The following is a 12,611-nucleotide window of genomic DNA, read 5'->3' on the forward strand; positions in this document are numbered from 1 at the left end:
CTTCTAAACTAATTTCAGATTATATCTCATCAAATAAAACTGAGTGAAGGATCAATAAAACCATCGACAAGATTAGGACTGTAGCTCAGTGTAGACTGTTGCCTACCACGCACACAAAACCCTCTGTTCAACCTCCACGCCCCCAAACAAAGCCCACTGCAGGCCTGAGGCTTGCTTGGGGTCTCTGTTTAGTTTCATTTCCTTGGTTTACAGATTTCTCAGATGGAAGACAGAGCTGGCCAAGTGCATTCATTGGAAAAGAAAAAGAAAAACAAGGGAAGCAGGGTTTTTGTTTTGTTTTGTTGGTAGCCATTTCTAGACATTCTACTGTGTCCCGAATAACCTGCCATTTAGGGAAACAGTCATGTAGTCTTTTCCTTAAACACAGAACATCTATACAATAGCAAATGGTATCTTTCAACTTAGGGTGTGAATTTTAGCAAGAAAATAGATTTTCAAATTTTTCACTGTTTTCTGAAAATACTTTTTCTTTTCCTTTTGAGATTATATTATCCCAGCATTTCCCCCTTCCAAACCCTCCACAGACCCCTCATGCTGTCTCTGAAATTCACAGCCTCTTTTCTCATGTGCTGTTATGTGCATATATGCACAGGTATATACATACATACATATATATATATATATAAGGATATATATATATATATATATTTCTAAATATAACCTGCTCAGCCTGTGTAATGTTACTTGTATGTTTTCAGGGATGACCATTTGGTACCACACAATCAGCTGCTGTGCTCTTCCCAGGGGAGAGCTATCTGATAACAGTAGGTTTTAAGATATTACACTGCAAAGAAAAATCACATTCAAAATCCTTTTTGCATGCTCCAAATGGTTAGCCTACAGCAGAAGGAAGAACTTGACCTATGTTCTGCTTTCACTGACTAGTCAGACCTAAACCTTTTACTACAATGATGTAAGACTAAAAGAAGTATGATACAGGTATTGGTAGTTAACTTAAGAAAGGGGTCCAGGACCCTAGAAACAGCATACTCACATCGCAACAACAGCCAAACACTCCATTAGCGAAGGAAACCAAGTTATAGGACTTGTCACCCCAGCGTACTCCTGGGTCTCCAGCAAGAAGCATTTCCAAGACCTAAAACACATTTTATTTTTTTCTAATTAAAAGTGTTTTGCATAAGTTTGCAAGTAGACTTAAGATTACATATTTCACTTTTTATTTTTAAGTCAACTGAGTTTAAAAAAAAATGGCAGTTTTGTTAAGATTCAGAGAAACCCTGTCTCAAAACAAAACAAAAGATTCAACAGATACATATAATAATTCTGGGTCTGACTCTGGCTACTTTTTAAACCTCAAGTTATGAAAATCTATCCAGAAAATAGAATGCTAAAACATTATTCATTAATGTTCCCAGAACATCCATATACTTGAAAGAAAAACCATTTCAAAACTTAGGTAGTATAGAAAGCCTAATAAGTTCAGAGTACATGTCTTAACAATTCACATGACACTGAGACCATTTCTTTCCAAACTGTAGATTCTGGACACACTAAAAAGTCATTAAACAATTACAGCAGCATAAAATAATATTCCTTACAAACAATAAAACAGAATAGAAATAGAGTACATGACAGATAGTAAAAGTACTCATTGTTTTGTGAAACTTCAATTACATGTGTGTGTGTGCAGAAGGGTGTGTGTCTGTGTTTGTGTGTGTGTCTGTGTGTGCATGTGTATTTAATTATAGCGGGCTAAATCTGTTTCCAAGTACAGACTATGGTTTGAACAACATTGAATTATTCCTTAAATGGTACTTCAGCAATTTCCTCCTGTCTGAAATAAAAATTGGTTTCTTACTACAAGATTTTAAATCCTGGATTAGTTCCCCTATAATTTAATACAGATGAATATATTATGAAATGACAAATTCTTTCAAAAGGCTTTACTAATGTGGTTGACTATGCTTCCTAGAAGGTAAAGGCATTATCCAGGATTGGGAAATAAAAAATATAAACAAGCCACATTTATCCATAAACTTAAACACTTGAACAGTATGTTCAATAAAACTGAATGATATAATCAATTGCTTGCAAGGGTGATATAATTCCGAATGTGTGCTACATACAATTCCTAATTGGTGTGGTACACTGGTGTGAATTACAGGTAGAGTCATATATCACCTTTGGAAAGAGACGTTAATTTGCCTCAATGTTCTATGCAAATATTCTATGTATGCGATTGATGAAAAGAGTAGAAAACACTGACATGCATGCAAATAGCCACACTTCTTTAAACAAGGTTCAAAATACATCTAAACAGACTTAAACATCAAGTATTTACAGTGCTCTATTCACTATGCATGAGATTTAGTTTAGCACACAATGTAGTTCATAACTGAGAAAAATTCTAAGACCCCAATTAAAAATCTCATGTTCAACAGATAATAAGAATCCTCCAGAAAACCGCATAGAAAGATAACAGAACAATTACCTGAGAAAAGTCTTCTGGGGTTACATGTGGCCTAGTGTCTTCCATGGAATACACTAATAAACTGGCTTGAATTTTTTCTAATAAAGTCAAGTTTTCTGAGTCAAGACCAATCAGATATTCTCTAGCCTAAAGAGCAGGGAGATAAATGGATATTCAATTTAAATACAACACATCCAGAAAATATCAAGAGTTTGTTAGAGAAAGTCTATTAAGAACAGCACAAGATTGCAGTTAACCCAGACTCACAGCTGCACAGTGTTCAGAGCCTGAGAGACTTTGGAGCGCTCAGCCCTGAGTGGGATGTCGCTGTCACCCCCACTTGAGGCTCAGGGATTTATGCAGAAGGGGGTGGTGGTGGGAGGACTCGAAGAGCTAGTGGTTGTGGACAGTTTGAAGGAAGCAGCATTTTCCAGACACATCAGGGCATAGAGGGTACACATGACCTCACAGAGAGGGGGACAGCAGTCACATGACCTGCCCAGGCTCACAGACACAGGCTCAGCCTGGTGACAACTGGTTGTGAAGGCCCAGTGCTCACAAATGACAGCTGCTGGGGACAGAAAGTCAGGTTCCTTCTATGGAATAAGGCAGCCCGGCTCCAGGCAGGCCTCATGCTTAGAAGCAGCTAGTCAACACAATCTGACTCCGGGCTAGTAGTGAAGAAACAGCTAGTCAACACAATCTGACTCCGGGCTAGTAGTGGAGAAAGAGCTAGTCAACACAGTCTGACTCCAGGCTAGTAGTGGAGAAAGAGCTAATCAACACAATCTGACTCCGGGCTAGTAGTGGAGAAACAGCTAGTCAACACAATCTGACTCCGGGCTAGTAGTGGAGAAAGAGCTAGTCAACACAATCTGACTCCGGGCTAGTAGTGGAGAAACAGCTAGTCAACACAATCTGACTCCGGGCTAGTAGTGGAGAAAGAGCTAGTCAACACAATCTGACTCCGGGCTAGTAGTGGAGAAAGAGCTAGTCAACACAATCTGACTCCGGGTTGGTAGTGGAGAAAGAGCTAGTCAACACAATCTGACTCCGGGCTAGTAGTGGAGAAACAGCTAGTCAACACAATCTGACTCCGGGTTGGTAGTGGAGAAAGAGCTAGTCAACACAATCTGACTCCGGGCTAGTAGTGGAGAAACAGCTAGTCAACACAATCTGACTCCGGGCTAGTAGTGGAGAAACAGCTAGTCAACACAATCTGACTCCGGGCTAGTAGTGGAGAAACAGCTAATCAACACAATCTGACTCCGGGCTAGTAGTGGAGAAAGAGCTAGTCAACACAGTCTGACTCCGGGCTAGTAGTGGAGAAACAGCTAGTCAACACAATCTGACTCCGGGTTGGTAGTGGAGAAAGAGCTAGTCAACACAATCTGACTCCGGGCTAGTAGTGGAGAAAGAGCTAGTCAACACAATCTGACTCTGGGTTGGTAGTGGAGAAAGAGCTAGTCAACACAATCTGACTCCGGGTTGGTAGTGGAGAAAGAGCTAGTCAACACAATCTGACTCCGGGCTAGTAGTGGAGAAACAGCTAGTCAACACAATCTGACTCTGGGTTGGTAGTGGAGAAAGAGCTAGTCAACACAGTCTGACTCCGGGCTAGTAGTGGCTTTTCTGGTTTTTAAGAGAGAAAACATGAAGTTTGGTGGGCAGAAAGGGAAGGAAGATCTGGGAGCAGCTGCCTGATAAAAATATACTATGTAAAATTCTCAACGAATAAAGACAGAAAATAAATTAGCACATGGAAAGAATAATATAAATTATTACCTTTGCCCATCGCGTTCGCTCCTCACTAGTTAGTGCTGCTACACTGGGCCCAGCAGGTTCACTACAGCATTTCTGGTGGATATACGTCAGTTGTCTTAGGGAAGATTTAAAAAAGCATCTCAGAAAGAGCAGGACACATAGGAATTACAGAAGTCTTTACGCACACACACACATATAATATATATATATATATGTATTTAAAAAGTGATTATATATTTTACTTACACAAAAAGTATATTGGAGAATAATTTATATTTAAAAATAAGCATAGACGATATCATTTACTGAAAACATGCATTTCCAGGTAATTTATTTATCAGATAAATAAATACCAGTCTCCTCTGTTTATTTGTATCTGCGACACTGGCCAAGAAATACTTTCCTTGCAACAAAAATTTCTCTTTCTTTTCTTTCTTCTTCTTCTTTTTTTTTTCTCCAAGACAGGGATTCTGTGTGCTGTCCTGGCTCGCTCTGTAGACCAGGCTGGCCTCAAACACAAGAGAGCCACCTGTCTCTGCCTACTTGCACCACCACCCCGCTGGCTTTCAGCTTTATCTTGAAACTAAAGATATTCTATGAGCGCATGAGGATTTCTTCATAAAACACTTGTCTTGCCTCTTTCTGCTCACTTAGAGAAAAAAAATAAAAATACAAAAATAGAGTTCATGTGGCAAAGTTTAATAAGCTGATTGCATTCAAATTAAAGGATTATCAAAAAATTGCTCAATAGAGCAGAAGACCAAATCAGCCTCTTGTGTGTAGAACACACACATCCAATCAAGAGCCCCTGTGTAGAGAACTACAGCATACACCTATCAGTTAGGGTGCTTATTAGTAGAACTGTGCCGGCCACCCATCCTCATCTTCTGAAGCTGAATGCAATCTGCCCCAGGACTTGCCGAATCCTCCGGGGTATAACCCAGACTGCCAGGTCTCAGGAAAGGGATTTCCCAGTACAACAGCAGTTATGAAACTCTTCCTTTATAGCTTATGTCATTTTAGAGAATGGCAATTCTGGACATTTGGGTTTGTTTTTTTTTTTTTAACTCAAGCTAGAGCTTGAAAGCTAAGGATATCCAATAAAGCAGTCTGAGACAGACTCCTCAGATATCCCAGGGGGTCAGGAGCTGGCTACAGCCAGGATGATCTTGAACACCTTAATCCCCGATCCTCTTGCTGGTATGACAGGCCGGTGCCAGCGCTACAGTTTTAGAATGTAGACAGGAGGAAAACAAGGCACAAAGGTTTAAATAGGATGGGTAGGGGATGCAAGATGGCTGGTTAACTAAAACAAGTGTGTGTGTGTGTGTGTGTGTGTGTGTGTGTGTGTGTGTGTGTGTGTGTACAATTTAAGAAACAGAGGTCACTGAAAAAGAGCAAAGCAGAAGTATTGTCCACCTGGGAAAGGGTGGAGAGAGAAAAGGGAAAATGACATACTTGTATCTTAATTAAAAAAAAAAATAAAGCTATTTTTAAAAGCAGGTATGAAAAAGCCATAGAACCCTACTATCTTCTAACCAAATTAAAACATAAAAATGAACTTGAAGGAAGATATCCCACAGGCTACATAATGCTGGTTTTAGAAGCAACAGGTCACTGACTAAAAGTCGCAGTGAGAGGTGTGGGGTACTTCCATAGGAGCTGTTGTCCAGGGAGCTCCAGAAAGCATCCCTTGACACCAAACAGTATAGTCTCCTGCTGTTCCTCTTGTTAGCTGTGCTGGACAGTTTTAGTTCAACTCAACACAGTTAGAGTCATTTGAGAGGAAGGAGCCGCAACTCAGAAAATGCCCCACCCAGACTGGCCGGTGGTGCATTTTCTTAATCAGTGATGGATATGGGAGACCCATTGTGGCTGGTGCCAGTCCTTAGCAGGTGGTCCTGGGTCCTATAAGAACAGGCTGAGGAAGCCATGAGGAGCAAGCCAGTAAGCAGGGCTCCTCCATGGCCCCTGCATCAGTTCCTGCCTCCAGGCTCCTGCCTTGAGTACCCTTCATAAAGGACTATGATCAGGACATACCAGCTGAAATAAACGCCTTTCCCCAGAATTGCTTTTGCTTGTATTGTTTTATTATAGCACAGAAACCCTAACCAAGACAGTTACCAACCAGAACCAAGTAAGATCCTTAGCTAAAACCATGGTGTCTTTTACAGCAACAGAAAGGTAAGTAATGAAGACAGCTGACTTCTGACAGAGTCTCAGAGAAGGGAACTGTGGCCTTCACTTGTGTGCCCACTGCTGAGCCCAGACAGCCCTGGTCAAACTCACTGCGTCAACAAAACAAAAAGCCATGGATATGGAAGAGAGCTGTACAGAAAAGGAGAGCTGACAGGGAGGCAAGGAGAGAAGTAAAAGGAAGGGGGAAATAATAGGAATACATTCTATGTGTGTATAAAATTGTCAAAGAACAAAATTAAGTAATTAAAATGCAAAATGTATAATTCATTTAAAATGTAGTTTAAAAACCTGAGAAGCTCTGGTGGGGTGATCAAAGTCCCTTCATGCAATACATCAAAGACAAAAGCTCGGCCACGACACAGCACAGCAATGTGGGATGGACAATGCCCTTCACTCTCTGGAAAAAGACACAGAAAACATAAGACTCAATAAAGCTGTGTTCAGCCAACAGAATATAATTCTTTTAATATGTGTGTGTGCGTGCGTGCACATGCGTGCATGTATGTGGTATAAAATATATTACCTGGACAAAGTTCTCATGGAGGAGGGAAAATGAGGAGAATCTTTAATAACATGAAGCTATGCTCAGACAAGAGTAAATTCTGGTTTACTACTTCTCAGCATGGTAAGCAGACCATGAGCATGAGCAGCATATTTCAAAACGCTAAGAGAAAATACTTTGATTTGCTAAGGAAATGACAGATGTTTTAAGAGACAGGCAAGTTTAACTTGACTTTATAATGTAGACACTCGTTAACAATAGATCACTAAAATGATCAATATACAACTTTTAGGTTTATAGTTATTTGATAGAAAACACAATTTAAGAAAAGCTTCAAGGCTATACTTAAAGTCTACTGTGCCCGAAACCAAGTATGCTCCCTATAGCCACAAGGAAGAAATCACCAGTTAACAGAACTCCAGATTCTATGACATAAACACATACTCTTGAAAGTTATCCATGCGAATCTTGAAATCCTTGAGTTCCGAGTATTTGTGCTATAAGATTTTTAGTTTTCCTTAAGAGACAGGAATGGGAATGGAAAGGGATGGACACTTGAGGAAGTTTCTCATTGAGATTATTCCAATGTTAGTTTCTCATCAGATGATTTAATTTCTGACTACAGCTATTCCAGTCTGAACCGTGTAAATTCCTCCCCTCACTGCAAAGTGAAGGAGGGTGGAGCACCAGCAGGGGTTCAGCACTTGAATGGGGGACAGTTTAACTGCAGCACTATAGCAAGGATTCCTCAGTGAGCCCTCAGGAGTGAACCCATTCTACCTTGACTAAAGGTCAGAGTTCAGACCCATTCTTGCTCCTTCAAGGTTCCATGACAGGATGTTTTGACCTCAGTGTGGCTACAGGATGTATGGCCTAGAAAAGGGTATTTTGCTCTAAGGTGTGGTTACTTCATGTTTTGAGATGTAAGGAGGTAATTACATTTATTTGTTCTTTGTATCATGGTAAAGAAGCCTTTTGCTTCCCCTCCTTTTGAATTGGGGTGTATACGGGCTATGAGAAACAAATCTGGGCGGATTCACTGGATGCCCCCCAATTCTATCTGTCATCTCTTGTCTATTTCTTTCTTAACCCTCAACCCTCTTCCCAGTATAGACGAATTAGTCAGGCAGGACCCCGAGAAAAGTTTTCAGTAGAAAAAAATCATTATGTTCCTGAGTGTCAGGGCAAGATGACGTATGTCCTCGTCTACGTCTGTCCTTGTCTCTAAGACAGGAAAGTGAAAGGGAGTAAAGACACACGGTACCACTGGAACAAAGGTAACTGCTTGGGATTCAGAATTCACTGCTTTTACATGATTTCTTGTATTTATCCACTGTTAGGAGAGACCATCTTTTGGTAACGTCATTACTTTCTCTTATACCCAACTTCCTCAGTATCAAGGAGATAAATATTTTTGCTCCTCGGGTTATTTTCAAGTCATTTCTTCTCTGACCCCTTCAGACATCACCCCATCCTTTCATGGTTACCACAGATACCCTTTATTACCAGCATCTACTGAAATCCTTTCCAAAATTCATAGCTTGACAAGAAGAAGAAAATAAACCGCATATCCACTTCTGATACCAAGTGTTAGCTTCAGGCACACCTGGCACAGTGGGTCAACCCTCTGCCTCTGTGCATGGCAAGAAGTACCCTGACTGTTGCAGGTGCAAAGGTCCCTTTAAGAGGCAAGCCCCGCCTACTCTCACTCTCTGAAGAGACAAGCAGGTCTTTGCCTATCTCTTTCTCCCTTTCTCTCCCCCTCCCCCTTACCCCTCTCTCAATAAACTCTGCCTTCAAGCTCTGCCTGCATAGCGTATCTGTCTCCTGCCCACAGCCCTCACCTGCCAAGATCCCAACTTGCATCATATTCAAAACACCCATTTAATAAATAAATAGTTGGAAGAATGTGTGCCAGGAGTGTGGTCCCTCAAAACCAACTTCTAAGGACACGTGAAAAGAGATTTGAATGAAATGGGAAAATGAACCATGGAAGTTGTGCATAGTACAGACAGAAGGATCAGGAAGTATAAAGATATTAAGACAAAACTGAACTGGTTTGCTTAATACAAAAAGCCCAGGGAACCTTGAGCAGAGGTGAGGCTGAGGCCAGAGCAGCTGTGACGCTCAGGGCTTCCAGTGTTAAGCAGGGTGGAAAGGAAGCCAGCAGGTGGTTTTACATAGTAAACAGGTGGCAGCAATGTCGTGTTTGTGCTCCAGCAAAGCTTGCCTGAGGATTAGAGGGGAGAGCTAAACTTTCCTTTTAGTATGAGAGGTAACACAGATTGGAGAAACCTACCAAAGCAAGAAAACTAAAAATGCAGAGGAGAAAGAGCAGATAATGAACGAACAAGAGGAAGGGGATCTCACACCATTCGTAGCATCCTGAGGATCAGACAAGTTGGTTTTGTCAGTGGTTCTCTGGCTGTGCTGGGGCCTCACAGGTGCTGACGAGGCTGTACCACAGCTTCCTCTTCATCTACTTTCCAAAAAGGAGTGCGAAGTGTACAAATGCGCTATAATATACTACCAGGAATTACCAAGGGACTTGAAACAACACACCTTTATGATTTAGGGTTTGCAGGATGAATCGGAAGCATGTTTCTCTATGCGAAATGAAGGTGCTTCTGTGTTCCTTCCAGAGGCTCTACAGATGCTATCCCTTCCTCAGCTCAGGAGTCCCCTTCTCCATCTTCAAAGCCATCAAGGGGAGATCACAACCTGTCTGTGCTGCCATCTCTGTTTTTCTCTAAGAACCCATACGATTCTCAGACTTGTGATTAGTTCAGCACAACCTCATCTCCAGGACAACTGACAACCTTAACCTCCTTGCAGAGGACCGGGATGTGGCATCTCTAGATTATTCTTCTTATAGCTGCTGGTCAACCTCAGGTTAAAGAGCAATTTTTCTGTATTTGTTATGAATAAAAAAACAGTTCACTAGTTGAGAATAAGGCAGAAAGGCAAGAAACAGTCCTGTCTTTAGGTGAAAGAATAAACTGACCATTATGTTATGGCCCCCATGAGAGGGAAGAACATAGCTGTGCAGAACAGTATATTAGAAATCATAGCAAAACTCCCCAAATCTCAAGACTTTTCAAAAAAAAATTATCTATGGTCTCTGTGTTTACTTACCAGTCCTAAAATAATTCATAATCGAATCTCTAGTGATTCCCGGAACCTTGCAGGTGGAAAACAACATCCGGAATTGGTTCATGTCTAGAGGAGTATTCCCAGATTTATGTGCAGGCAATTTTTCTCTATTAAAAAAGTATTTTGATTAAAAAAAAGTCATTGTTAAAACTCACTATCAGGCTATCACAACTGTATCATTCTTCCACTGAATAACTGAGCTGGGTAGATATCATTTTCTTATTTCCCACAATGGGCAAACCTAAGCTCAGCCCACGCCAGGGTCCTTAGTGCCCTTACCTTCACAGGTCAGTGATAGAGGAAGGTCATTGGTTAAATAAAGAAACTGCCTTGGCCCTGATAGGTTAAAATTTAGATAGGCGGAGTAAACAGAACAGAATGCTGGGAGGAAAAGGAAGTGAGCTCAGAGGCCATGCTCCCCTCTCCCGAGCAGACGCGATACAGCCAACCACCAGGTCAGACATGCTGAATCTTTCCTGGTAAGACTGGTGCTACACAGATTACTAAAAATGGGTTAGGCAAAATATGAGAATTAGCCCGTAAGAGGCTAGAGCTAGTGGGCCAAGCAGTGTTTAAATGAATACAGTTTGTGTGTTGTTATTTCGGGGCATAAGCTAGCTGGCGGCCAGGAGCCGGGAGGCAGGAACGCAATCCGCAGCTCCCACAACAGCTCAGCCCGTGCCAGGGTCCTTAGTGCCCTCACCTTCACGGCTCAGCCCGTGTCCAGAGCCCTTATGTTCATGGCTCAGCCCATGTTAGGGCCCTTACACTCTTACCTTCTTAGCAGCTGCCAGTAGTTCAAGTTATGCCAAAGAATTATACTTCCTCTTTCTAACTGTGTGCCTTCCTTTGCAGGCCAGTAGTGTTCAAAATGAGGAGAAGGGCCCACAAAGTTCACGTTCAGCTGGGATGGCATACGCACATCCAGGTAGGCGACATTGAGCCACCACTCTTCCAGCTAAAAAATAAGAACATTGGTTCTTCAAAATAGAATATGTAAGTGCTAGCCAGTAAAGGAAGCATGCGATACTTGCTCCTTTTATTTTACGTCACTACAGACAATGAAAGACCCACCGTATTGACCTCCCTTCCTTTCTATCCCTCTCACTTTTGGAGCTGTAAACAACTAAATATGAGTTGGTTTAACTACACTATCAACAAGGTACTTAGGCAACTCCTAGAGTATAAAAGACATTCCCTGAAACCTCGCTTAACGATAACAGCCATTTATAATGCTCTTTGCCGAAGAGAAACTGAAATTCCAGTTAGGAGTGCAAGACCCTTCGGTGTGCTTCAAACAAACTCAGACTTTTCTCTGACAGTCCTTTTCTGTGTCTCCTTCACAGCACATAACTGGATTTCTTACCTGAGTAAACAGATACCAGATCTTACCAGTTTACCTGGAGGTTTTTGCTTTTTTAAAATGATGGTACAAACTGTAGCTACTAACCCAGAAAGAGACTAGAGTAAAATGAATACAAGCAGAGTGACATCTTCTTTACCTTTTCCCCATTTTAGTTAAAATTGCCCCAGACTCAACATTGAGAACAAAGGAATCTGTAAGTAGGAATTATTTTTCATCAAAAGGATAAATGCCTTATATAAAAACCAGATACTTTTCTTTTAAAATTGTAAGTTACCATCATTAGTTTCCAGCTAAGGCAATGCTTTTTAATTAGGAAAAGTCACCCCCTAACTCACATTCTGAAAAGTGGTTGAGCTGAATCAGAGATGGAAGCTGATGGAGGAGGGTCATCTGTCTATCTGTTGCTTTCATTGGTTAATTAATAAAGAAACTGCTTGGCCTTTGATAGGACAGCAGCTTAGATAGACGGAGTAGACCAAACAGAATGCTGGGAGAAAGAAGCTGAGTCAGGGAGTCACCATGATTCTCCCACCAGACACAGACGCAGGTTAAGATCTTTCCTGGTAAGGCTGGATAGGGGAGAGCACGGAAGCACAATTCTTAGTTAAGGGAGCCACCTTAGGGCTGGCAAGAGACTTGAACCTAGAGCCCAAGGCGATGTCCCCAGTTAGTTCCTTGGGTAGATGAGGATAAGGAACCTGAAACGACCCTATCCTATAGCAATACTGACGAATATCTTGCATATCACCATAGAACCTTCATCTGGTGATGGATGGAGATAGAGACAGAGACCCACACTGGAGCACCGGACTGAGCTCCCAAGGTCCCAATGAGGAGCGGAACAAGGGAGAACATGAGCAAGGAAGCCAGGACCACGAGGGGTGCACCCACCCACTGAGACAGTGGGGCTGATCTATTGGGAGCTCACCAAGGCCAGCTGGACTATGACTGAAAAAGCATGGGATAAAACCGGACTCTCTGAACATGGCGAAAAATGAGGGCTGATGAGAAGCCAAGGACAATGGCATGGGGTTTTGATCCTACTTCCTGTTCTGGCTTTGTGGGAGCCTAGCCAGTTTGGATGTTCACATTCCTAGACATGGACGGAGGGGGGAGGACCTTGGACTTTCCACAGGGCAGGGAACCCTGACTGCTCTTTGGACTGGAGAGGGAGG

General features: G+C 41.9%; 1 protein-coding gene across 7 annotated transcripts in view; it reads right to left on the bottom strand.

The window, feature by feature from the left end:
* The window catches only part of Crot (carnitine O-octanoyltransferase), a 37,195-nt gene that overhangs the window by 13,708 nt on the left and 10,876 nt on the right, over positions 1–12,611 (bottom strand). For all 7 annotated transcript variants that reach the window (XM_075955918.1, XM_075955916.1, XM_075955921.1 and 4 more), the window contains 6 exons: positions 10,847–11,028; positions 10,053–10,177; positions 6,704–6,812; positions 4,238–4,331; positions 2,474–2,599; positions 1,016–1,117 (listed from right to left, as the gene is read on the bottom strand). In XM_075955918.1, the coding sequence (XP_075812033.1) occupies positions 1,016–1,117; positions 2,474–2,599; positions 4,238–4,331; positions 6,704–6,812; positions 10,053–10,177; positions 10,847–11,028 (738 nt within the window). The remainder of the gene's footprint in view (positions 1–1,015; positions 1,118–2,473; positions 2,600–4,237; positions 4,332–6,703; positions 6,813–10,052; positions 10,178–10,846; positions 11,029–12,611) is intronic.

The sequence above is a fragment of the Microtus pennsylvanicus genome, chromosome 22 (genome assembly GCF_037038515.1).
Source record: "Microtus pennsylvanicus isolate mMicPen1 chromosome 22, mMicPen1.hap1, whole genome shotgun sequence".
Classification (NCBI taxonomy): domain Eukaryota; kingdom Metazoa; phylum Chordata; class Mammalia; order Rodentia; family Cricetidae; genus Microtus; species Microtus pennsylvanicus.